The sequence below is a fragment of the Diabrotica undecimpunctata genome, chromosome 3 (assembly GCF_040954645.1).
Source record: "Diabrotica undecimpunctata isolate CICGRU chromosome 3, icDiaUnde3, whole genome shotgun sequence".
Taxonomy (NCBI): Eukaryota; Metazoa; Arthropoda; class Insecta; order Coleoptera; family Chrysomelidae; genus Diabrotica; species Diabrotica undecimpunctata.
In genome coordinates, this window is record NC_092805.1 from 153,905,623 (window position 1) to 153,933,177 (window position 27,555).

At 33.3% G+C, this 27,555-nt stretch overlaps 1 protein-coding gene across 3 annotated transcripts in view; it reads left to right on the top strand.

The window, feature by feature from the left end:
* LOC140437615 (phospholipid-transporting ATPase VD) overlaps positions 1–27,555 on the top strand; it is a 181,842-nt gene that overhangs the window by 115,815 nt on the left and 38,472 nt on the right. For all 3 annotated transcript variants that reach the window (XM_072527224.1, XM_072527225.1, XM_072527226.1), the window contains exon 4: positions 23,091–23,295. In XM_072527224.1, the coding sequence (XP_072383325.1) occupies positions 23,091–23,295 (205 nt within the window). The remainder of the gene's footprint in view (positions 1–23,090; positions 23,296–27,555) is intronic.

The following is a 27,555-nucleotide window of genomic DNA, read 5'->3' on the forward strand; positions in this document are numbered from 1 at the left end:
AATAGAAGGAGGGGAGAGTTGTCCTGAAACGTTTTAATGACAACTGAAAGCCAAATTATATAAATCGGCTAAAAGACCATCTCTAATGCGGTACTAAAGGTTGGGCAGTCAAAACAAAAGGAAAACGAAATCTTGTCGCCGAAATGAAAAGGGTTAGAGGAATGTCTGCAGCAACAAAAAAAATTAAATTAAACATTTATTAGGGGAAATCTAGGTACTATACAAGATAATGCCAAAATGGAATTAAGCATGGTTTAAGACGATAAATACGCCTTTAATGCTAAAATGACATGGCCCAATAGGGAAGAATGGCTGAGTGTCAAATTCCTGGAAGGAGTAGAAGAAAAAGGCCAAAAGAAAACATGGTGGGAGATAGTTGATCCAGGCGTATTAAGAATTGATCTTGGTATCTAGCTTATGTTAGTGTCTATGATATGAATGAAAGAAGCGATAAATTATTTGAGTTCTGCGTCCAAAAAATTGTCTAATGAACATCTACTTCTTACACCAACGACAGAACGAGGAAGCACTTAGATTTTACAATGATCAATTCTAGGTGTAAGTTCACAGTTACAAACGCAAAAACTTGTACAGGTGCAGACTGTGGAAGCGGCCACCAACTTCTGGTAACTGCTTTCCGAATACGTTTTAGAAACAAATACAAGCTCGCTTCTCTTCTTCTTCTTCTTCTTCTTCGTGCGACTAGGATTACTCCTGTTTGACTGCCTCTTATTCTGTTTCAGTCGTTGTTGACTGTACATTATCTTTCCACCTTTTTGGCGGCCTTCCAACGGGTCTTCTGCTATACGGCTTGTTGTTTTTACAGATGTTCGCTAATCTATCTGGTTCCATTCGGTTTAGATGTTCGTTCCAGTTTTTTTTTTCTTGTTTTTATCCACCTGTTAATATTTTAAATTTTGCATTGTTCGCGTATACTTCTGTTGGTTTGTCTGTCTCTTAATGATATGCCTGCTATTGATCTTAATACTTTCATTTCGAACTCGCTCTCTTCTCGACTTCCTATATTAACAGAGATTGAACTGGTAACTCAAAGAGAAAATAAATCCAGTTTAAAGTGGAACCAGAGAAGATATTGAGACTTTCTGGAGGGACTTACCCTTACTATGAAGCTATACTAGATACATCTAATCAATCCGCAAAAAGCAGTAGTCGTCAGCCATAGATTAGTAACCAAACATTGGAACTTATAAAACAAAGAAGGCAACTTAAAATGACAGTTATGATTTCAATAATTATAAAACCTTGCCCAGAGAAATTCAACAAAGATTCGCAAAGATAAAAATGAATACGTGTCTAACATCTGTCAGGAAATAGAGATACTTTTTAGAAATTGAAGATGCTTGCTCGGAAATTTAAATCCAGAAACTGTGCTATAGAAGATAAACACAGGTAATATGGTAAGTGGTATGGAAGCTATTGTGGAAACTTGAAAGGAATAATGCACATTACTTTATAAAGGGGGCAGCATCTTCTTGTAGTGCCTATCCATCATGGCAATCTGTATTTTGCAAAATGCTGCTCTGAAAAGATTTGTGGTTGTTGTGTTGAACCACGTGGACCTTCTTGGTCCTCATTTTCCTTCTACTTTTCCTTGAATAATTAATTGCAACAACCCATATATTTCGCTGTTCCTCATGATATGACCGAGTTATTCAATTTTGGCTTTTTTTATTATGGATAACAACTCTTCTTCTTTTTGCATTCTTAATAAAACGTCCTTCTTAGTAACGTGGTTAGTATGGGATATCTTCAGGATTCTACGATAAAGCCACATTTCGAAAGCCTCATTTTTCTTACAGGTAGCGTCTGTAAGAGTCCACGACTCAACTCCGTACAACAGTATAGGAAAGATATAACATCGTAGTAACCTGATTTTTATGGGTACTGATAAATCGTGGCATTTGAATAGCTCAGCCATTTTTTGAAAGGTAGAACTTGCTTTCTCTATCCTAGATTTTATTTCTAGGGAATGGAAGGGACAACGTCTAACATTAATCATGTGACAGCATTAGAAATCACACCAACAAACCTAGAACCAAATATCCTAAGGTCTGAAGTTGGTGAACCCATAATACAGCTTAAAAGAAATAAATCACCTGGTTGCGATGATATCACAGCCGAGTTTATCCGAGATATCGTTGAAAGAGGACAAAATAATACTAAATATCAGTGATATATAGGCTATCGCAGAATGAACAATTAAAAGGTTACAAATCACAGAGGTGGGGTACCGAAAAAAGAAGTTCAGCGAAAAATAAAGGGACTAAACTAGCGAGGAACATAATTACTAGAAACGATAGAGGTGGGAATATTGGCAGAGTTCGGCAAAACAAAAATAAACCATCGAGAAGTAGAAAAATTGCGATTCTATTGACAGCGTAGATAAGTTAACCAGTTAGTGCAGTAAGGACATTGACGTTATACTCATATAACAAATTAAAATCACAAGTTGTAGTTGCCTCTTTTTATTTCTCCATACTGTAGAATAGAATAAAGAATAAATTGTAAAGAATAAACGATATTAATGGCTAAGTAAATAACAGGTAAATACACACGTTGATGTAAAGTATAATATGCAAAATTATTGGGTGAAAATGTTTCTGTCGTACGGGAATAATTTATTAATCTAACTAAAGATTGATACCATTTTAACATAATTTCATGCTTTATCCCCGATGATCCTCAATATATTATATTACAGCCATTATCGAATTCCTATTTAAAACGAATTCTATATCAATCAATTGAGAAGACAAAGGTTTAGACATTACAAGAGAGATAATGGAGCCAAATATCCATCGCGAGGCAAACAATCTCCCACCCTCAGAAAGGCCTGGATTTTTGAGTTCGAGAAAAAATCAACCCTATTATATTACGAAATATTACTTGTATAAAATTGTAATATAATGAGCTTAAAGCGAAACAACCAATTCGATTTTGGAGTACCATTTATTGTCGGGGGCTTTTTGGGTTTTCCATTGGATTATTAAACCATTAAGTGGTGGGGGTTAGCAATTCTTCTTTTCGTATTTAAAGAGAAGCTGGTCAGCGTGGTCATGTTTTATGAGACACTTTGACAAGTCCGTTATTCTACGACTACATAGCTAAATACATAAGAATTTTTCGGCTAGAGCACTAGACAAGCGACAAAGTATTGGTTTCAAAATGTTTATAACCATTAATAATTTTTTGCATATAACTATAATATATAGGTATATTTAATAAGAGTTCCACTCGGCCCAAGAACTTTAATATAATATAGCAAATAGTATTAACTGCTTTGTATGTACCACGCGTTAATTTTTACATTTTTGAAGTGAGCTAAAAGATCAACAAAACTTTTTGAAATAAAGTTAAATATATGAAACAAACAAATGAGCTAAGAATAGCGGAAAGGTCAAAATAATTTGTATTACCACTAATGATTGATTAAACACCGAATGCAAAGGTCAACGAATTCAGGATTATTCGAATTAACATAAAGATAGCAAAAATATATTCATAGCACGCAAAAAACTAAAACAGTAGTATATGTTCTTTTAAAGCAACAGCATTACCATACTCAAGTTAAATTATTTGCTAGTTTTAACATGAACATAATGTCCGTTTTTTTTCCAGCAAATATTCAGATATTCGCAGATTTAATCGGTAGTAGCGACGGGGGTAGTGTATACGTAATCAACGCGAGCTTATGATTCGCTGCTTACTGGGAATTCCTCGCCCATTGGGAACAATTACATGCCCCGATTCCTAACACGAAAGATGTTCAGCGAGTTATCTGGCCAGGAAGGACACGCTGGTTTCTTCAGTTTCAGTGTAGTGCCCATGCAGCCCAGAACAACTAAGGGCATCACATACCTATTATTGCTCAATCTCGTCCCTTTAAAAAGAATTATGTGTAGGCCGACAGTAACAACCGCGTACAGCAAGAGCAGGAAAATTTAAGGCTACCAAAGTTACAAAAATAATGATGGAGTGAAAAAAACACTTCGAAGAGTTATTGGATGGTGCGGTGGAGCCCGAAGCAGTAGTTCATTGGGCAGTTGAAGAAGATGAGATATTTGAAAGGCAGCCTACAGAGGAGGAGGTGGCGAGAGCAATATAAGAAATGAAAAATAACAGAAGTCCTGGGAAAAATGACATATGCATAGAAATGATCAAGTTTGGTGGAGATCAACTGCAGAGAAGGATATATCAACTAATAGTGTAAATATGTGAAGATTAAATACTTAATGCCAACTGACTAGCATGATGCCTGCATATGCCCGCTGCATAAAAAGGAGACAAACTGAACTATAGATGTACAGCGTTCCTAGATACTGTATACAAAGTATTGGCACGAATATTGAGAAATATACTAAATTACTGCACAAAAAGAGTCTTACAAGAGTATTAAGCCGGCTTTATAAAGGACGGATCTACTATAGACCAAATCTTCTTAAAGGATATACAAACAGCTTGTTACGAAGGTAAAGTTCCTCTGCATGGTTTGTCGATAGAGTCAAAATGTATCGAGCAATGGAACATTTGTGTACCAATACCAAAAAAATTTATCAGAATAGTAAAAATGACATTAAATAACCCTACTTGTGAAATTGCTTGGCACGGTCACATTTCAGATCAATTTACAGTTGCAAAAGGCTTAAGGCAAGGAAATCTTTTATCCACTACATTATTTAACTTGTGTGAGAAACTGTAAGAAAATGCAGCATGAAGGTGGAAGAAACAATAAAAAATGAGCACCAATGTATGGCATTTGCTGATGATCTAACGATCTTCGCAAGCACCAAGAGAATTAAGAAGAGTGGCGAAGAAAATTATTGAAGAAGCAAAGAAGTACGGATTGGAGCTAAATTAAGACAAAACCAAATACATGATAATGTAGAACAGAAGAAAAAAAAAGATTTTAGTGTGAAATCTGTAAGTGGTAAAAGTTATAGTTTTAAAAGTGTTGACAATTTTGGATACCTAATTTTGAAAAATTAGGCGGTTTAAGCGCCCAAATTAATTCAAAATACATTTTTATACAAGGCAAACTTCGAATATATAAAATAGTAATTAGACTCACAGTAATATGCCGGCGAGGCATGTATACATATTAAATAAGAAGGAAGAGATTCTGGAAAGATGGGAAAGAAAAATATTGAGGTGCGTATTCGGAGGAAGGAAGACCAAAGACGGGTGGGAAAGAACTACCAACAACAAATTAATAGCTTTGTACAAAGAATCTACCATCAACAGGTTCTTCAAGTCGAAACGGATCAGATAGTTGGGGCATGTAGAAAGAATGGCAGCGAACAGAATGCCTAAACTAGTTATGACCAGAAAACTAATCGGTCCCAGAAGAAGAGGTAGGCCCAGAGCGAGGTGGATTGATAAATTGGTGGAAGACCTTAAGCACGCGTGAGGGATAGAAAAAGTAAATCACAAAACACAACTGTGCTATTCTAGAAAAACTGCTCCTCAAGCTGTGGGAGATAAAACGATGGGTACATTAAACGCAACTAAAACTTATAATGTCCCGAGATCGACACTACAAAGGTTAGCAAATATGACCAGATGCAGCAGTACTTAAGAAACTGGGAAGAGGAACTATTCTTGGCCCAGATTTAGAAAAATTTTTGGTAGACTATATCCTTCAAATGGAAGCAAAAGTCTATGGTTTAACGAGTTCTGATATCAAACGAATGGCATTTAATCTGGCTGAATTAAATGATTTAAATTATCCCTTTATGCAATTAAAAAAGCTGGTAGAGGTTGGCTAGATTTGTTCTTGGCGCATCACAAAATACATTGGCTTTAAAGAGGCCAACTGGAACGTCTTTTGGACTAGCAAATAGCTTTAACAAAGAGAACGTTCAAATATTTTTTAATCATCTGGAAAAAGCATATGACAAATACAATTTCTCCATTAATCAGGTTTGCAACGTAGATGAACCAGGCCTAACCATTGTGCCAAATAAAATTGCAGAAATAATGGGTTGCAAAGGAAAGAGACAAATCGCATCGCTGACTTCAACTGAGAGATTATTATTGATCACTTTAATTGCATGTATGAGTGGTGAAGGGACTTTTATCCCACCCATTTTAATCTTTCCAAGAAAGAACATGAATTTGCAACTCATGAAACGTACTCCTACTGAATCAATATCAGCCGTGCATCCTAGTGGTTGGGTGCAGTCTAATTTATTTACACGGTGGTTTAAACACTTTATAGATACCGTTAAACCTTCTAAAGAGTTTTCTGTACTTATATTGGATGAGATGGATGATAAATCTGGCCTAAAGGGACAATATTGTAGTTATAATTTCATTACCTCCACATTCAACATACAATCTCCAACCGCTGGACAAAACTTTTATAGGAACCCTCAAGGACGCTACAGCGAAGAAATCCGGCTATGGTTAGGTCATAATAACCGCGCCCATCCTCAGTACGACATAGGAGAACTTTTTGGCAAAGCATACCTTAAAGTCAAACTGAAGAAACTGCTCTAGATGGATACTGCGCCACTGGAATTTATCCATTGAATAAAACTGTGTTCTCAGATGCAGACTTTATTGCAGCAGAAATTGAGAGTAACATTCACAGCCATGCAGAACCCCCAGCTACTGAACCCGCTATCCAAACAAAAACACCAGAAGCTAGCAAAATCTGTGAAACAGATCCTTCCGGTTTGCAGAAGTATGTAAGTTTATTTTAAATATCGTCAGTCCCGTCGATCAGGAAAAAGTCTACAAATCGTGGTAGAAAATCATCGCAATCAACGGTAATAACTTCTTCAGCTTACAAGGAAGCATTATACCAGCAAAACAGTAAAATAAAGTAAATGTACAAGCAGCAAAACGTCACATTACGATTGAGTCCACAACGGAGGCGACTAAGAAAAAAATTAAAAATAAGTCAGAGACGCGGTATAAAAATGAAACCGAAAGTTCTTCTGACAACGATAGTGAGCAGGAATTTCAACCAGTTGATGAAGATATTGATTTGGAAGAGATTTCTGGTGTTACGGAGCCGGAATATACGGACGTAAATGATTGTATACATGTATTTTCTGTGACGGAAAATTGTGTGATGATTATCGAGGTGAAAAATGGATTCAGTGCCTTATGTGCAACTTGTGGGCACATATAGATTGTTCTGGTGCTGAAAGAGATGAATATGTGTGAATATGTAGTTAGAAAATTATGAAATTAAATCACCTTTTCCACCTTTCCATTTCTTACTTAAATGACACCATGATTGTTTTCATGACATTACAGAAAAAAAAATATATTAGTAGGCAGAAAAACAGTTTAGCACAAAAGAGCAAAATAATAATTCTACTTGTCAGTTATGTAATTTGAACTTTTTGAATAAAAAAAATATTCAAGATATCAGCAATAAACAAAATGGTAGCTCATAATTGTACCTTCTCCTCTAATATAATATTTTTTATATACATTTAAGACCAAGAAAAGTACATGTATAAACACTGCACTTTTTTTATTATCCGAAACCAGTTCAAATCGTAAACAATTTATAAGCCTATTTATAATTCCAGTAATCTTTCATAGCAACCAAAACGATGTTCACTCGTTGAATTACATGTATCTAAATATAGGAAGGAAAGATTAATTTTTCTGGAACATTTTTTATAGATTTATTCATTGACTGTTGATTCAGCTGCCACGTACTTAGTACAGTGTTCTAAATGATTTCCGGTAAATCCTATAAAACGATATGTATTTTATTCACTAATAGGAGAGTATATGAACTCTATTTCAAAGTAAATGGCATAACGAGGATTCCAGGCTCTCAAAATTGTACCTTGTTTGCTAAAAAAATCTTATTACTTTATGATCGAACCTTGTATAATCGTACTTTTTTAATTTTCATGAGTAAGTAAAGATGTCTCTATGTTTGTAGTAAGTAGTTTTGTGACATGTCTGAATTAATAGTTTTCATAAAGTTTGCTTAGAAAAACGCCTACGAGCGATTACTGGCGTCACATAAAATGACAAACAATTACTCCTCTAATGGAACACTTATTGTATTGCGATATTGCGATAGCAATAAACATTATCAAATAGTCCTAATATTCTGTATTGTCGCACTAAATTGAACTATCGTGTTTTATAAACATTAATTTTGAATGACTGATTATTCAACCCTCATTATGGTTACTCTGCTATATTTTTTAACGATGGTAATTTGAAGTTTGGGTAAACATGGGAAGCAGGGGTTATACACACATTTTTTAAAATATATGTAAATTCCTTACTATCTAATATATTACTACGTTTTATTTTTTTAAGTAACGCAAGTAAAACACAAAGAAAAAATAGTACTACCAAAAAAGACCTAAACAAAAGTGGCCGAAGAAAAGCAAATGAATACCAGATGTAGAAGGAATACCCGCGTATTAAGAATATTGAATATAATTCTCCTAAATGGCACCCAAATTTTTATTTCAACATGGTTATTTTTTTGGTATTAATGGCTTTGGTTAATACCAATTAGACAGACGTATTGGGAGCTGTGTGAGTTCCTCCACCATAGTTTGTAGTTCAACGAATGTGCTCGCTATAATCATGGTATCGTCAGCGAATCTGAACTTGTTGCCATTAACGTTGATGCCATATGTTGACCAATTTGTAGTTTAGAAGACGTCTTCTTGGGCTAAATTAAACAACTTTGGCGATATTACGTCGTCTTGTCGAACTCCTCTGTTAATGGGGATGGGATTTGTATTTTTGTCTAGTTGTACTATCATAGTTGAGTTTTCATATACTATATTATGTATAAGTTGCCTATATCTCGAATCTGTTCTACAATTATTATTAATAGCTTGTTCTATGGCCACATCTCGATACTATTAGATGCCTTTTCAAAGTCTAAGAAGGCAAGAAGTACGGATAGTTGGTACTTATTTGCCTTCTCTATCAATGTTCTTATTGTCAGCAGATGGTTTGATGTACTATATTTGCCGAAACCAGCCTGTTCTACCGGATGGTAATTATCCTTTTTGTAAGTCAACTGGTTGTTAATAATTAAAGAGGTGGATTGGTGTAAATGGTGTAAATTTGAGAAGGTTTTCCACATCTTTTTTCGTCTTTTCAGTTACATGATTCACTAATGGCATAAACTTCACTGTACTGTACACTCCCAGCAAATTGCATCCTTTTTTTATAACTTTAAGAGTACTAGAATCACCACAGTAGGTATTTTTAGCTTTAATGTCTTGCTCTAATGTCTAATGCTCTTAATTAATTACTTTCTTCTTCAAAAAAGGAGCTTCTTCAATAAAACTCGTTTTGCAGCATCCATGAAATCAAAAAGTTCCCAGTCTTTTCCTAAAACTTTTACTGTAGCTGAAGATGCAAACGCTTTGTAGTAGTCCTCAGGCTCAACTATTGTTCATTTTCTTCTAAATATTTTTTCAAAACGTCCAAATACTCTATCAGGAAGCATTTAGCTATGTCCCCTGATTGGAAAGCAATGCTGAATATCACTAAACGTTCTGGAAGTCTGCATATAACTAAGTAGGAAACCCAAAACATTTTGATTTTTATTTTGTCTACTGCAAGCATCAGAAAATAGTTGAAGTGTCAATGATTTCGTTGGATCATTTTTAAACTTGTCTTCCAAAATCTTCAAAAAGTTATACAAAGTCGAAACTGCTTTATTGGAGCCTCGCCCACACTAGTTTTCAGTCCATGTGTACTCAAAAGTAGTAGCAGAATCTTGTGTATCTTCCATCAATACAAAAGTAAGGTTATAAACCCAAATTTGTCGAGAATAAAATACCTCACCAACTCTTAGTTTTGGAAGAGGCTGATTTTGTTCCATGTCAAAAGATACCTTAACTACATTAGCTTCTGTTCTTTTAAGTAGTTCATAAAATTTCTTAGCTCGTAACTTGTGCAATCTGTACTTAGTAATAAGGGGAGCTGTTTCTTGAAGGTGTTTGCATAAATTTATTTCACTTTTTGTTAGATCACAACATGAACAAACGTCTGTCTTTGGACTGCAAAAACTTAAATTTCGTTTGGAAGATCTTGAAGAACTTTGAGTAAGATGCAAGTGACTTCTTATGTTCTTTTTGAGTCTGTTTCCAAATACGCCACAATTTTTTAATAGATAACTCAGGGTTAAGGTAACCGCGGATGCTCTTACCCCGACCATAATAACTTTCACAGCACTTTAATGATTTTATGAAATCAATCATTGATTGAGCTGTACTTAAATCTTTGGGTTTTATCCTAGCTCCACCTCGCTTTTCACGAGGACATTCTTCTGACTCTTTTAAAGCTTTAGCTCATCATCATATAACGGGGGTCCTACGGCGATTGCCGCTTCCCGCATTTCAGCCTCCATCTTTTCCTATCTCTCCAATCTCCCTCTTCTAAGCCTCTAGATTGCATTGTTTTTGTAATTTCTCTTCTCCAGGAATTTGGTGGTCTTCCCCTTTTCCTTCTTTCTGGCGGAACATACATTAAGGCTTTCTTTGGCCACCGCTCCTCCTCCATTCTCATCACGTGACCATACCATTGTAATTGCCTTCCTTATATTCTATCTGAAAGAGTATCTCTAATTCCTGTACGGTTTCGTATTTCCTCATTCCTGATTCTTTCCATTCTCGATACTCGACATGACCTTCTAAGATAATCCATCCAAAGCTTTAGCTAATCGATTTAATCTTTTTGATGAAAATTGTGTGATGGACAGGAATGTGGAATTATACACACTTAATAAAACACCATTTGTCTGTCGTATGAAGTATTTTGTAACTGTTCGAAATCGTGGATTTGTTTTATTTCTAGGCATGTTGCTTAGACTCTTGATTGAGAAGGTATTTGAATACGAAGTTGTTCTGATCAGCAGCAGTCTTATGTGAGTAGATTTTATCATAAAAGCTACTTATATCATTAGGAGTCAATAGATATGCCTTACAAAGATCACCTTTATGAGCACAATCAATGCGAGGATCTGGATGAGCTTCTTTACTATTTCTTGCGAATTTCTTGAGATTTTGGTCTCACAGGTCTTCATTTTTCTCTCGCTTCCTCTTCTTGGCACTATTAATGTCGTTTACAGATACTGAAAAATCACTTGTTACAAAATCTAAACTCATGTTATACTTATAACACACATTTTCAATTACTCACTTGTTTCACGTCAAACAGTCAACATAACCAGAACCTTACAGCAAACAGATGCTGACGCTGGAATCGCGCATGCGCAAACACTCAACAGTTGACTTAAGCCTGTTTGAAAAAGAACAAGGCATGACTAAAGCACTTTTGGAAAACATTACTGATTTGTAATCTGCATAGCATACACTCACAGCAAGTTGCATTGCGATTTCCTCTTCTTATCGATTAAGAAACCTACTCCACCCTATGTATAGTCTTCCCTGAGTTTATAGTAGATTAAACAATTAAATTGTTAATAAATTCCCGCCCAAAAATTCGGATTATCCTGTTGAAGATTCTGATTCATCGGGTTAAAATACGTAAAAATGAGTTGTAAAATCTTATGGATCTCAATCGGCAACGAAACTCCCCTTGTTGAAGCTAATTAACAATCAATTATAGAGAAAAATAATAAAGAAGTTTTATTTTTATTTTTTAATATATATATATATATATATATATATATATATATATATATATATATATATACATGTATTTTAAAAATATGTATATGTTAACAGAAAATAGTCATTCTGCTATTTAAGGACAAAAACCTTTTTCAATGCAAAACGTGAGTATAAGTGAAATATTGAAAAAATTGTCAACAGGTTTTATTTATTTCATAAATTGAGAGATACACGCACCTCTCCGTGTTTACTCTAATATAAATATTTTAATATATAATGATCTCGAAAGGACCTTTGTTCAGGGTTGACATGCATTATTTCTCACACACTATTGTCATACAGAATGAAACGGTTCAACTTTACAGTGATTTCGTAACGCATACAATAATATAATTGGCAAATTCTTAATATGATGTTTGCAGTATATTAAAATATCCTTGGCAAATTTTCTACTGTATTTTTAATTATTTAGACAGTGCAATTAACGATTCGCAATAGGATTTCGTGTATTTTAATGATCTTTCAGACCACTTTCACATAGAAATAATGGGGAGAACGTACGAAATTCATGAAACGGAACTATATTTGAAATTAAATTTATGCATTATCCTTTTCCATACTTATATCATGAAACTCCAATCTCTGGGGTATTGTAATTTAGGAATAAGAATTTACAAGAAGGAGAATTGGGAGTGAAGTTATTGAATGTACTAATAAAGAATGGCTTAGCTCAGAGGAATAAATTTAACGGGCAAGAGAGACACCAAATCTCAAGGGAGAATTCGGGCTAGCTTTTCTACACTTAGGATTGGCTTTGGGATAAAAGACCAATATATGGGTTAATAAAATTATATAAACAAGGGGGAAAATGAGACCTTGTAACACAAACAATGAAATTAGATGGGACAACTTGGAATTTAACCTTGTATTGAAGGCACTATAAGTAAATATACTAAGTTGCCTAAGACACTGAATGTGGGCGCCACTCAAGACTAGCTTGAGAATTTAGAAAAGAGGAAAAAAACAGGAAATAGGTATACCTAATACAATAACCTATAAAACCTATAAAAAATAGGTAGGCTTAGATGGGCTGGACATGTGTCAAGAGCAAATGAAAATTACCCACCCAGACGAACTCTATTATCGGTCCCAGTGGGAAATAGGAGTAGAGGCAGACCACGACTGAGATGGAGGGACGGTGTGGACGAGGACGCAAGGAAAATCGGCGCGGCAAATTGGCAACGGTTGGCGATGAACAGAAACGACTGGCGAAATAGACTGGGGAAGGTCAAGGTTCAACTAGAGCTGTAGCACCACTGATGATGATGATGAATACAATAACCTGGAATTACTTAAAAAAAATCACTATTTACCTTGTATTGCTATAATATACTGGTTAGTATAAGCTGAAATAAAAAGCTAACTACTAATGAACTATATTTATAAATTTTTGTTAAACACAGTTTAAATAATTTACCTACATTGTAGCGACAAGACTACCTAAGAGAATTGAAATACTATTATAAAAATAATACCTCAATCAACCATGGGAGCTTATCGTCTATGCTTCGCCTACCTCAGTATCTCAAGTGTGAGTTCGTTTTGTCTTAAACTAGGAATTAAACCATGAACCCTTAGCTGATAGCAAATAAAACAATTATTTTAATCATATTTATTACAAATAAAAAAAAATCTACCCTGCCAAGACTTTACAATAAATAAATTTGCCGATACTTATGGCATCGATGGGTGATTGTGTGGCCTCCCAATTAGATGGTTAGGTCCTCCTGAGCTGCAGTTGTTCCATATTTGTGTGGCCTCCCAATTAGGTGGTTAGGTCCTCCAATAAAGTCAATAAATTCTCCAATAATTTCCCATAAAACTAATAAACTGGTAACACAGCCAATAAATTCTTGAATACGACCAATAAACTAAAATATAAGGAACAGCTTGTATTAGAGACACGTCAAAAGGGGTTTAACTTCCTTGCCATTTTCTTCTTCTTAGAGTACCGTCTCCCTACGGAGGTTGGCAATCTTAATGGCTATTTTTATTTTTGAGCTTGCTGCTCTAAACAAATCAATCGATCTGCATTAATCACGTAGATTCTTCAACCATGAGTTCTGCCTTTGGCCAACTTACCATTTTACTAAACTTCTTGCCATTTAACCAAATTACAATTAAACAAATAGCAGATGGCAAGTATAAAACGAGATTGAGTTGCTTTAATATTTAATGATAGTATTAACTAAAATTTCGACAAATGTCAAAAAAACGCTCACTTCTCAAATCGGTCCCCAATTCGCCACCAGAGATGTGCAAAGCTGCTAAGCACTATCGAGTCTTGACCCCAACTGCCAACCAAACCACAGCCACAGTGGACCCACAGCGACCGCTTACATTTTAATTTGGGCCATGGGCGTATCTAAGGAGATTTTTAAGGAAGCAACGTGGTAACCGCTAAAATCTGCCTTCACAATAAAAAGAAGCAGAAAACCTTCAGACTGGATTAATTAGGGAATAAAAAACGTTTTATACTTAACATCTAGCTATATAAAAGGCTAGGACGACAAGTCACACCGTTTGTCCAGTAAGGTAACTACGCCACCTAGGAAAGAAATCTGAACTAACAACGTGTGACATTTAAATTTTTTCGCAAGATTGCCAAAAATATTGGTTGTAATAATTTTAAAATAAGATTCAATATACAAACTAATTTAAAGCTTTATGTTAGTTTAGATTTAAACACCTAGCGCCACCTAAGAAATATTTATTTGCCAAATAAATTACCGGATAAAAAGTTATCTGGAAAATAATGGGTGTTTATTGTAGTTTGTTATCCAACTTTAAATGTGCTTTCCCAACAGTAAATATCCGGACTGTACAATTATCTACCTCATTTAGGTACTTGTTGCTTTGATTCAAGGTTAAAAGACATCAAAAATTGAAGAACACTCTAAAACGTTAAAAAAGTCTAAAAAACTTCAGGTGAGAATATTTGATTTTCTCTTTACCCTCTTTCTCACGCCCCTGTCTCTCTCACCCTTCTCCCTCTGCCCTCCCTCTCACACTTTCTCTCTCTTTCTCTCTTTCTTTATCTATCTCGCTGTGTAGTTTCACAACCCTTCGTGGGTCTTCGCTGCCTGTGCGACTTGAGCGTTCAAAACCGTAATAAGAGTTCGTTTTGTTTTGTTATGTTTTTGAGCCGTATGTTACGACTGATCTAATGAGTCTTCTTTACATTTGGATCTTCGATGATCTTGATAGCGCATTTGAATTCAGTATATCTAGCCGTAGTAATCGCCAACGTCAACGTCAATCAATAGAAGATATCTTATAATGCGTAGAAGCCTCTCTTATCTTTCTGGATTCGTGCCCGATTTTACTGTTCATAGCGTTGTCTTGAATTAAAGTTTACAAAGCTCTGCAATAACCGATAAATCAAGAAAAACTTTCTTAGTTTTACAGTTATAAGAATAAATTTTCTTATTAAACCAGAAAATTTCGGTGAAATCCTGACTTGCTATTATAACGCTAATAAACTGTTTCGTACGTATAAAAAAGTTGCGGTAATTCTCGTGACCTAAAAACGTAGTTGATTTTACTCTGCATTATTGTTTTGACCTAGTTTACTACACTTTTAGGAAACGATAACGCTCATTGAAAGAAAGTAACAGTTCCTTGGTAGATATCGGGTAGTCTTTCGACGTGCCAGCAGTTAGCCAGCCAATGCTAATTGCGGTTAACCACGTAACAAAAATGGAAAGTAAGGCTGGCGATTTATTAACGGTATTTATGTTATTCATATTCATAATTAATGGCAAGTGAAGAGTTGTTAACTTTTTAAGGTTACTGCTTATCGTTTTAATTACGATAACGTGTAAGGTAGTATCGGCTGACTGAAGTTGTATTTGAATTAAAAATATGTCCTAATCTTAATAAAGTCCTCTTCGTACACAAGCGGATGTAGGTCCTCAAGTTTAATGTATTATCGAACGCCTGAAGTATTTGGATAAATTTATCGATATTCATTTTAATGAGAGATTAATCGATCAAAATTACGGGTTCCGAGAAAGAAGATTTCATATAAACGATATTAACGAATGATTGTATAGATCAGTAAAGAAAAACACTTAAAAATCTTATACAAGATTCTAAAGGTTCTAAAAGATATAGAAAAAGTGAAAAAAACTTTTTTTTTTGTTATAAAACGTTTCTTATATACATTTTAGAGAAAAATGGTTCAAATAAAAGTTGTACATCTTAAAAAAGTCTTTTTCTGAATTAAAATACATAAATAATTGACCGAGATACTTGCAAAAAACCCTTATTTTTGCAGTAATTTATAAATGTTAATAAATTTATTTTTTGCATAATTGCATGTAATATAACTACTTGAAATTATGGCAATTAATGAGTTATTGTGTGCTAAATCTCAGGTAAATCGACCAAACAGTTTGTAAGTAATTCAATTTGTTTATCCCGGAGATCGATTATTTAAACAACTGTAATTTTCCAAACAGTGACTCTAGAGGAATTTAGCAGATCGCAATCGATTCTTTGAGGATTCAATTATTATATATTAAAAAAAATAAATATTTTATCAAAATTATTATTTAAAAAACCGTTTGAAAAAGGTTTTATACATTTATAAATAAATGAAATAAATTATAATAACTTTGATATTTTTTATGTCACGCGCTTGTAAGCAGGCTCACTAAAAAGATAGTCGCCTAGTTAAACCAACGCGATTTAAGTGAAAATTTGATCTTAAGAAATAATTTTCACTTAAGTCCGTTGAGTTTTGTTCCACCAACTAAAAATATTTACATACTTAAGTAAAAATATTTTTGCTTAAGCTTAAGTCACCTACTATGACGACTTAAGCAATTTTATTGCTTAAGTCGTCATATTTATATATAATATTATATCGTCATATTTTATATTAAATTTTAACTTGAAAGCATGCATTGAAATTCATCTTCTGTCATATATTGGCACATAAGTGAGGTAAGTTCTTCTGTCGATCGTCGATGTTAGGTTAACTCGAATTTTTTCGGTATAATTTGATTTTTTATTTTTATATTCTTATTTAATCTCTAGTATAGTATATCGTAATATAGTAGTATAGTAATCTATAGTATAAAAGTAGTATATAGTATTATAATAGTTTATAGTGTATATATAGCGTACGTAGATGCTTTTGTGTTGATAGGATTTTTATTTTTATATTTTTGAAGTTATACTTCTATACGCGCGCTCGACGTTGGAAATTTGCATGGGAGTGAAATCATTACATATGTAAGATATGAGTAAGAGAGAGACAGAAGATATCTTTCCTCTCTTTCCCTCTCGAGAATAAAAATGTTTCTTTTGTATATATATTTAATATTATACATATAATATAATATATATTAATATTATTATTTATGTGGTATGTTTTGTATTATTTATTAAATCTTCATAATTATTTTATTATTAGATTGCAAAATAATAATTACAATAAATCACTTTATGACCGAGAACTGTCAATTTTAAAATACGTTAGTGTGATGTCTAATTGGCAAATTTTTTACGTGTTTGGTTCTTACGCTGGTATATGTGAGTTCTAATCAAAATATGAATTTCCTTTTTTATTTTTGAAATATTTAAAAACATCACGTTAATCTTATTAAATATATGTTATATACGCAGAAATGCTAAATTTTAAAATAAAATAAAAATTATTAAACATAATCCGAGTTGTTGGTTTTTTATTTTTATCTTCCACAAACAAGTTATACTTCTATACGCGCGTTCAACGTTGGAAATTTGTACGGGAGTGAATCGGCAAAATCATTATATATGTAAGATATAGGTAAGAGAGAGACAGAAGATATATTTTCTCTCTCTTTCTCTCTCGGGAATAAAAATATTCATTTTGTAAATATATTTAATATTTATTAATATTATTATTTTTTTATTAATATTATTATCATGGTAAATTAAACATATGCGTAAGTAAGTTATGTATATTGTCATTTGTAAATACTTATGAATATTGCATTTTAATTTGTATTGTATTATTATATTGAATTATGTTGCAGTGTATTGTATTGTATTTTTTTATTAATAACAAAATAAACAATGAATTTTACTGCAGGGTATGTGTAAAAAAATTTTTTGCATTCATCTCCTTTTATACATATATGAAAATAAAAATATATATTTTCATTAAAATATTGATTCAATCCTTCATTTACTATACTCCTATTACAGGTCAAATGTTTATATACAGCAAACGATGCACCATATACCTATATACCTAATTCTTTTTCTCTTTCTGCTCTCTCTTACCTATAGCATTACATATGTAATGATTGTGCAGATTGACTCCCATGTAAATTTGTAACGGTGAACGCAGAAGTATGACTTCTACCGGCAGTCCCACTGGACTACCACACCCATTTTTGTTGTTGTAAAGTCCACCGAAGTGTATAGTTTATCGTGTATATATAGAATATAGTGTGTACTATAGTTTAAACTATTATATTTATTTAACACTAGCTACAAAATAAAATATCAAAATACACAAGAAAACAGGTCACCACTTACATTCACAATAAATAAAATGTTGAAATGACATTGAATTAAAGACAGCATCAAAAATGATACAAATGTTCTTCTTTTTCTTCTTTTTTTGTTGTTTCTGCATTAATAACGAGTGAACAATTTAAGAATTTCTGACAATTTTGCAAAGTTGGTATTTCTGAGAACTTCAGTTTTTTCTTGGTTAAGTTAAGTAAAAACTTGTATGGTGGAACGTAAATTACAACTAAGAAATTTTTTTGACTAATCAAAACTTAGGTAAGATTTTACTTAGATCACGTTGGTGGAACCGGACGCCAATCTTAAAAAAATAACCTTCTATGACCTTCCTAATAGGAACCAAGATAGCATTTTTGTCTTAAATTCATATTTCCATTGTTTATTAAAATTAATCCTGTATCTGGCAATGTGTTTCAAAATATATAAAAATATATGAAATTTGATTTATGGTGTCAGTTTGGCACCACAAACGATAAGCAATACAAATAAAACTCATAAAACTAAAAGAAAGTGACTTTTGAATTTGTAGCTAAAAAGTTACAGCTCGTCACGAATTGCAATGTCTCTGAGTTTTGATAAGAATATAAATTTGGAGGGGAGGATCCGTCAGTAGCCCGAATATACTCAGTTCAATTTTGTTAGCAGAAGCAAACAGATCAGACGCATATCAATTACACTGGTGTAGGACTTATTAATCCGGTTCCGTTACAATGGAATTTAAATCAAAAGTTCATCGTAAAGTTTTGAGTGGTCAATCTCTTGAAATTATAGCAAATGTGATATATTTTATGAGACGAGAAGCGGAGGCTAAACATCCGATAATAGAACTAACGAAAATTCAAGAACGTGTTTCGCGCGCAACTGGTGTTAGTGTTGGTTTTGTAAAGCAAATTTCAAATGAAATGAGATCAGTTGAAGATGGTGAAAGTGATTCGTTCCATACACCTAATATTAAAAGACAAAAAAGTGCGACCAAAACTAAGTTGAATAATATGGGTAAGGAAATTCTTCGGAGATTTGTAATAAGTTTTCACGTCCACGAAAAAAAGTTCCTACGTTGAGAGGCATACCCAGAAAATTTGTCAATAGAATTAATTACACAGGATCGTATGGAAGTTTACGAAAAGTATTACATAAAATTGGTTTCTGTTGGCGAAAAACTCAGACAAAGAAAAAATTGCTTATGGAAAAACCTGACATCCAATAAAAAAGGATAGCTTTTTTGCGAAGTATTAAGAGTTACAGAAACGAAAATCATCCTATAGTATACATGGATGAAACATACATCCACATCACACATTCAATAAAAGTTGGAATGATAATTCTCACGATGGTTTGCGTAAGCCTATCTCTAAGGGACAGAGGTTAATAATAGTTCATGCAGGGGGAGAAATGGGGTTCATAAAAAATTCCTATTTAAAATTTAAATCAAATTTAAAAACTGGTGATTACCATAGTCAGATGAACTTTCAAAATTATAAAAAGTAGCTAGTGGAAATGTTGATACCGAACTTACCAGCACAAAGTGTATTAGTGATTGATAATGCCCCATACCACAATGTTCAAAGTGAAAAAAATAGAACGACTGCATCAAAAAAAGATGAAATAAAAGAGTGGATAAGAAAAAGAAATATACCATTTACAGATGATATGTTAAGAGCCGAGCTATACACTTTAGCAAAATTTTATCAACGTTATCATAAATCATATGAAATAGATAAACTTCTAGAGGAAAATGGACATTCGGTATTAAGACTACCACCTTACCATCCCGAGTTAAACCCCATTGAGTTAGTTTGGGCATCCATGAAAAACTATGTTGCACAACAGAATGTAAGTTTTAACTTTAAAGATGTGGAGGTTTTATGTAATCAATTTTTTGAGACATTTTCAGAGGATGAATGGAAATCACGGTGTGAAAATGCCAAACAGGCAGAACAGTTTTTTATGAAAAGCGCACCGGCAGTGGACTTAGTTACGGAGAAAGTGATAATTAACTTGGATGATAATGATGATGACAACGATGACGCTGACAGTGATAGATGATCTAGAAGATACAGATTCGAGTTCTGATCCAGATATTTAAGGTATTGAACTATTGTAATATGATGTATACAATGCTAAAATGATCATATAAAAAAACATGATGGTCGACGGAGATGGTTTTTTAATTTAAAAATGAACTAGTTATGTTATTAATAAAATTCTGGTTTTGGAAGATTAACTTGATTATAAAATTAAATGACCATTTATATATTATAAATTTTCTAACAGTCAGTTTACTTTCTCTTGTTTTGTTAAGGACATACCTAGAATTACTTAGCTATGTATTTCTTTGCAATTTTGTGCAATATCTGTATGTGAACTTTTTTATTGCTTTTAGTTTTCAAACATGTTAAATTATGTTGAAATGATTTTATTAATAATTTGATATCTAAATATCAATTTTTTATAATATATTTCATCTTTAAAAACAATAAAAATCGATAATTTTCATCACATAATATTACGTGGAATAATTACTCCTAATTATTTAAATTTCAATACCTATTGAGTTCAATTGACCCTCCCCCAGTCGTAGTTCCACAATAAAATAATTTTAAAATCCAAACGCATTTGCTATCTTCTTTACTCCGAATGCGTTCTCTGTTTATTTTTCGCATCGCTAGAGTTTAAACTGAAAGACAGAGCTAACTTTGACGAACTGTACATTGCCAGTTTAAGGTACATTCTTTTATAGCTAAGGTGTGGGATCAGGTAGAAATCAGATTATCAAATATTTTATATTTATTTAGAATAAAAAATTAAAAATTAAACATGTAAAATGAAAGTATGTATGAATAATATACAGTGTGGAAACCACTTATGGAATAAAATTGTTTGTGTCCTTATTTTAGAAAATAATAAAAAACGTTGAGATACCTTAACTTTTAAGGTCGTGGCATATTATCGTGCACGTTGCGTTTCCAGCACATAGCGTTTCCGAAACATATAATTTAAATGGTTTTAAATATGAACAACGCACACTGTCCGGAACATTGCGTTTCAGACACTTAACGTTTCCGTTCAGTATATTCGAAAACAATATTTTACTGATGTCGACGGCTGCGTAACGAGTCGTAACCGGTTTGTAAGGATAATGTTAATTAGATAGATACCCGTCGTTTTCGGCTTGTTGTTTATTTAGGTCTTTGTTTGATTGTGATACAGAGTATTTAAAAAAAATAATTTTTGAGGCTATTTTGTCATTTATGCGTGTTTTTTTTATTGCTTTGTGACAATTAATCACGGAAGTGATAAACAATTAGGAATTTAATAATCATTAATAGGTTTAACAATTATTTTAGAATGAATAGGATTCAGTTTAAATATGTTTTAAATTTAATTTCACCTTCAGTTAAAAAACAAAATACTACATTTAACGAAGCCATACATATCAAACCAAAAAGTATTTTTAAAAGGAAGAGGTATAAACAAAGCAATAAAAACACATGCATAAATGACAAAATAGCCTCGAAAATTATTTTTTTAAATACTCTGTATCAAAATCAAACAAGTTCCTAAATAAACAACAAGGGGAGAACGACGGACATCTAATGCACATTATCCTTACCAACCGGTTACGACCTATGTTCCGAACAGTGTGCGTTGTTCATATTTAAAACCATTTAAATTATATTTTTCGGAAACTAAACGCTATGTGCTGGAAACGCAACGTGCACGATAATATGCCACGACCTTTAAATTTAAATGTGCGCTTTTTAAACATAAATTTGAATGTACAGGGTGATCCACGCAAGTCTGGCATAGTCCATAATCTGTATTTTAAATGAAACGCCCTGTATATTTTTATGTTTTTAAAAGCTCCTTAACAACCTGATCTCAACGAACTATATCATGTAGGGTATATTATGAATAATACAAGGTGAAATTTTTAAATTAAGTATAATTTTCTTCAAGACAATTAATTCATAGAATACCCGAGGTAATTGATTGGATTACAATAAAATAAATGCTAAAAATGTTCTCCACCTTGTTGTTGGCTATAACACAGTCTCCTATAAAACTCGTCTCGAACTTTGTTTAAAGTTTGAGGTGAAATATTCCGTATTTCTGTAGTTACCTTTTCTTTGAGGTCTTCAATGCTAGTTGGTTGTGTTGCATATACTTTGTTCTTGAGATAACCCCACAGAAAAAAATCCAAAGGCGTAAGATCTGGCGACCTAGCTGGCCACTCAATAGTATCCCTTTGTCCAATCCATTTATTTAAGAAGATTTCATTCAAGTAATTTCTAACCATTAAAGCATAATGGGGTGTTGCACCGTCCTGCTGGAACCAGACAGTTTCATGCTGTAGGGTCGGATCTATTGAATTGGGGTATAAGTTAGCCAACTGAGGAAGATCATGGTCTCTTAGCATGCTTAAATATTTTCCGCTGTCAAATTACCATCTACAAATATAGGACCAATAATATGATCTCCTATAATACCTGCCCAAACATTCAACTTTTTTTGGTTTACCTCTCCGTTCAATGTAAATGTTGATTCATCAGAAAAAAGAATTGTGCCAAGAGCTATTTCATTTGTGTTAATTTTATGTATCTTCAAAGAAATGGGAGGTTATACCTCATTTTTACTAGTGGTAGACTAGACTACAAACTTCTTTATACATTTAAATACATATTTTTTGTAAAAACTTGTATGAGTATATTTTGCATATTTTTTATCTTAGCTTGAATGTCAATCTAACTATTTTTCATGAATATACATTTTCATGTTGACATTGATGTTAGATTTTTTAATAAGTTGACCATTCATGTAGACTAGAGAATTTACTAAAAGTCTTCAAATTTGTTTTAAATATGTTTTATTAACCTAATGTTTCTTTTTTAGTGAAGCCTGTCGTTATAAGAAAGTATTGTGGAAGGAAGTGAGAGTAGGCGATTTAATACATTTATCGAATAATGAAGTCGTACCGGCGGATATCTTGGTACTTCGTTCGAGTGATGCTAGCGGCCTATGTTACATCGATACCGGACATTTGGATGGAGAAACGAACCTCAAACAGAGGCAAGTTGTTCGAGGTCTCGTTGAAAAGGTAAGATCTGCCACATTGATTAGATAATTTATTAAGTACATTAAATAAAACCGCACTAAACTGTAGACTGTATTTACAAGGGTCAGTAAACTTTTCACACTGTGGAAAGGTCCACACACTTATCCTCACCTATCATGCTTGCTTACTGGATGATTTTCGGTTTTTGCTAAAAGCTATAATCTTTGATTTCCTAATTACTCCTTCAGTTATTTATTTATAAAGCTCAATTGGCCTTGAATGTCTAGGGATAAAATACAATTAATATAATACCTATATATTACAAATTTGTTACGTTGATTTTGAAAAAGCATTTGACAAAGTAAGACACGAAAAATTAGTCCAAATTCTAAAGACAAAAAACATAGACCATAGAGACTTACGAATAATAACAAACCTCTACTGGAATCAAAGAGCACAAATCGTTATAGATAACGAACCCAGTCCAGAAATTGAAATCAGGAGAGGAGTTAGGCAGGGATGTATTATGTCCCCATTACTATTTAATGCATATAGTGTAGCCATTTTTGAAGAAGCATTACTATCTCAAAGCCAAGGAATAATAATTAACGGAAGATCTAATAACAACATAAGATATGCAGATGACACCGTGATTATGGCAAGCTCTGCTGAACAACTCCAATTACTGCTAAACAAAACAAACAATTTCTGTGAAAAATATGGACTAAAAATGAATATAAAAAAGACCAAATACATGATAATAACAAAGAAAACAAATATACCAACAAACATACATTTGGGAAATGTGCCGATAGAAAGAGTTGATAAATACAAATACCTAGAAACCTAAATTTCAGACAATAATGAATAATCAATCAATCAATAAAGAAATAGCAAGAAATGCGTTTGTAAAAATGAAAACAATTCTCTGCAACAAAGACCTTAGACTAGAACTGAGAGTAAGAGCACTGAGATGCTACGTGTTTTCGATACTGCAATATGGACTTGAAAACTGGACATTAAAGCAAGAACACATAAATAAGTTACAGTCCTTTGAAATGTGGTGTTACAGGAGGATGCTTAGAATAGCATGAACACAGAAGAAAACTAACACGGAAGTATTGCGAGAAATGGGCAAAGAATGCGAAATAATAAACACAATAAAAATAAGAAAGTAACAATATCTGGGACACGTAATGAGAAGACAGCGATATGAACTGCTAAAACTGATAATACGGGGAAAGATAAGATGAGGAAGGAGTATAGGAAGAAGGAGAGTGTCATGGTTGAAACATTTAAGGGACTGGTTTAAATGCAGTTCTATAGAACTCTTCAGAGCAGCAGTAGATAGAGTAAAGATAGTGATGATGATATCGAACCTCCGATCGAGAGACGAAACTTAAAGAAGAAGAAAATGTTACAAAACATGTATAAGTGTGATGTCTTTTTGTCCAAACATGCTCCTTGCCTACTAAATTGACCTACTATTCTTCTGTATGCATTCCTGTTTGTTGCTCTTTCTTCCCTACCATCAATTTCCTCTTTTCTGAGATCTTCCTGTACCATCTTTGTCTGGGTCGTTCTTTCCTTTTTTTGTGATTGCTTTTACTCGTATCTTCTAGAAGGTCGGAGGTCATTAAACTCAGTGCTAATGTTTGAGAGGCAGGCAGCTAACATAACACTATGGTACACCTTGAAATATGCAATCGCTAGAAACGTTCAATGGCGTGGTTGAACTGTTTAAAGTCTATTCTATTTATTTTGTTAGATCATGTTCGACTCCAATGTGGAAATATCGATCCAAAAATCTATGATGATATTCTAATATTTTGAGAGGTTCAACCTACTTTCATCATTCTCGAGGCTATAACCCTTGCTGCGTGTTACTCTCTTCCACATTGACTGGTGTATATCGCTCTTAAATTCTCTTTTACGTCCTGCAGTTATCGTGTCTACTCTACGTCTACTCCTTATCTTCCTCTATTCTTTCAAACAGTCGAAGAGAGGACTCATCTGCCTTTAACATGTACTAGGATTTTGGTTTTAAAAAGTTTTCTTTGTCTCTCGAAGAAAAGACAAAGTGGCTCTCTTTTTGGAAAATTATTTATGATTTTTCTTTTTTTTATTTATACCATATTTCTGGTTTAGCTCTAGTAGCTATCATCTGTGAATTGCGATATTTATGAATGCTTCATTGATTACCATAAATCGTTTGATACAGTAAAGCACGACAAGCTGATGGAGATATTAACAAACATTGGAATAATCTGAGATCTAATAATGATCTAAGAATTATTAGCAATTTATTTATTTAAGAGTGCAAAAAGGAAGAGAGTTGTTAATCACAATAAAAACCGCCAAAATCGAATACCCGGTCACATCATGAGGAACAGCGAAAGATATGGGTTGCTGCATTTAATTTTACAAGGAAAAGTAGAAGGAAAACGAGGACCAGGAAGGCGACGAATTTCCTGGCTGAAAAATCTACGTACATGGTTCAACACAACAACCAGTTTCAGAGCAGCAGTTTGCAAAATACAAATTGCCATGATGGTCGCCAACATCCGAAACAAATAGGCACTACAAGAAGAAGAAGAAGATGTCATCTCCTAATTTTTCTTCTTTTCAATTTTTCTTTTGTTTATGTGCTATTAAGAATGATCCAAAAACCACACCCACATCGATCCCGATTCTGAGCACCGTGGCCTCGTTTATTTTGTATGCCTCAAACACTCTCCATCGTTTGTTGTGTTACAAGATCAGCTGGGATCCTAATTGCTAGTAATTCCTTCGAAGTTAAAATCCGCAAAGTTAACGTTCTGATTTGTGTCTTGTAGTTTGATTAACGGACATTCTCGAACATTTGTTTTTCCCCTTGTTTATATTTATACCAATGGACTCACTTGCTTAGAAATAACATATGCAATTCTACATCAAACTCCATTGTTTGACTCATAAGAAAGATCTGATGTACAGGACAGTAACCACATTGACTCTCTAATTATAGCTCTTCCGCATATACAACAATCTTCTTTGTAGTAGACTAGAGAGAACTTTATATTATGCCATATTCAGTAATGTAATTCTTCTGTAACTCGGAAACGTAAATTTATCCGCTCTCATTCCTTTATTGTTTCTCAGACTTATGAACGAATACAGTTGCTATAATATAGAAGTAATACATTATAACATGCGCACGATTTTACTTTGTTGTCAACTAACACTCTTTTTAACTATAACTATAACTACTTAAATGCTGAGTACTTTAGAGTGGTTATCTGTTAACGGCTTCATTATCTGTCAATGACTTATAATTCCTAATATCCTAAATAATCTGGCTTCATCTTATTGTGATGAATTTGTTTTTTGTAATTCGGATCTGCATGAACATTTCACTAGATCAATTAACCAGATACATATTTATAGAACTAATAGTTATAGTTCAATGAAATCTAAAATGTACTGAAAAATAGTGATGTTAATAAGGTACCAAACTATTATCAAATATTTACCACATCTTTTTATTTTTAAGAAAACTCATTGACTATGTTAAGTTTATTAAATGATTTTATCTTATATGTCACATATTTTATATAAAATTTGTTTTTTAACTTTAGGATTATACTGGTATTGTACAATTTTTAATAATTCTATATACACATAAGAATATAAACATATATATATAAACATAAGAAGCGAATATTGGAAAACACGGAAAATTGTTCAGCATGTGGTCTCACAAGTAGTTTGTACCTACGAGGATATATTGATATTAAACTAGCCTTTGATAGATGGCGCTATTTGATACCGAATTGGTTTCGGTGTTGACATTTGCCATTCATGACATGACGTCTGTCAAAATTTTAAGTTTTAAAAACAATTAGTTTGGTTTTTACAGCCGTCAAAAGCAAGCAAATTTTGTGTTTTCGGAGAAATAGAAAAAGTCGAGTATCGTTCGGTGATTAAGTTCCTCCACAAAAAGGGTAAAACAAATGTGCAAATCAAAGCCGACCTGGACGAAGTTTATGGTGAAGTTGCACCTTCGTTAGCAACAGTAAAATTTTGGAAAGCTGAATTTGGTCGTGGTCGTACGAGTGTTTTTGATTATGAGCGTCCCGGGAGGCCAAATGAAGTCACCACGCCGGAAATTTCCTACGAACGCGTACACAACATCATTCACCATCATTTGGACATTAAAAAGCTATCCGAGCGATGGGTGCCGCGTTTGCTGACAATCGATCAAATGCAAAAACGTATGACCACTTCGGAGACGCTTTTGGCGATGATACGGCGCGATCCGAA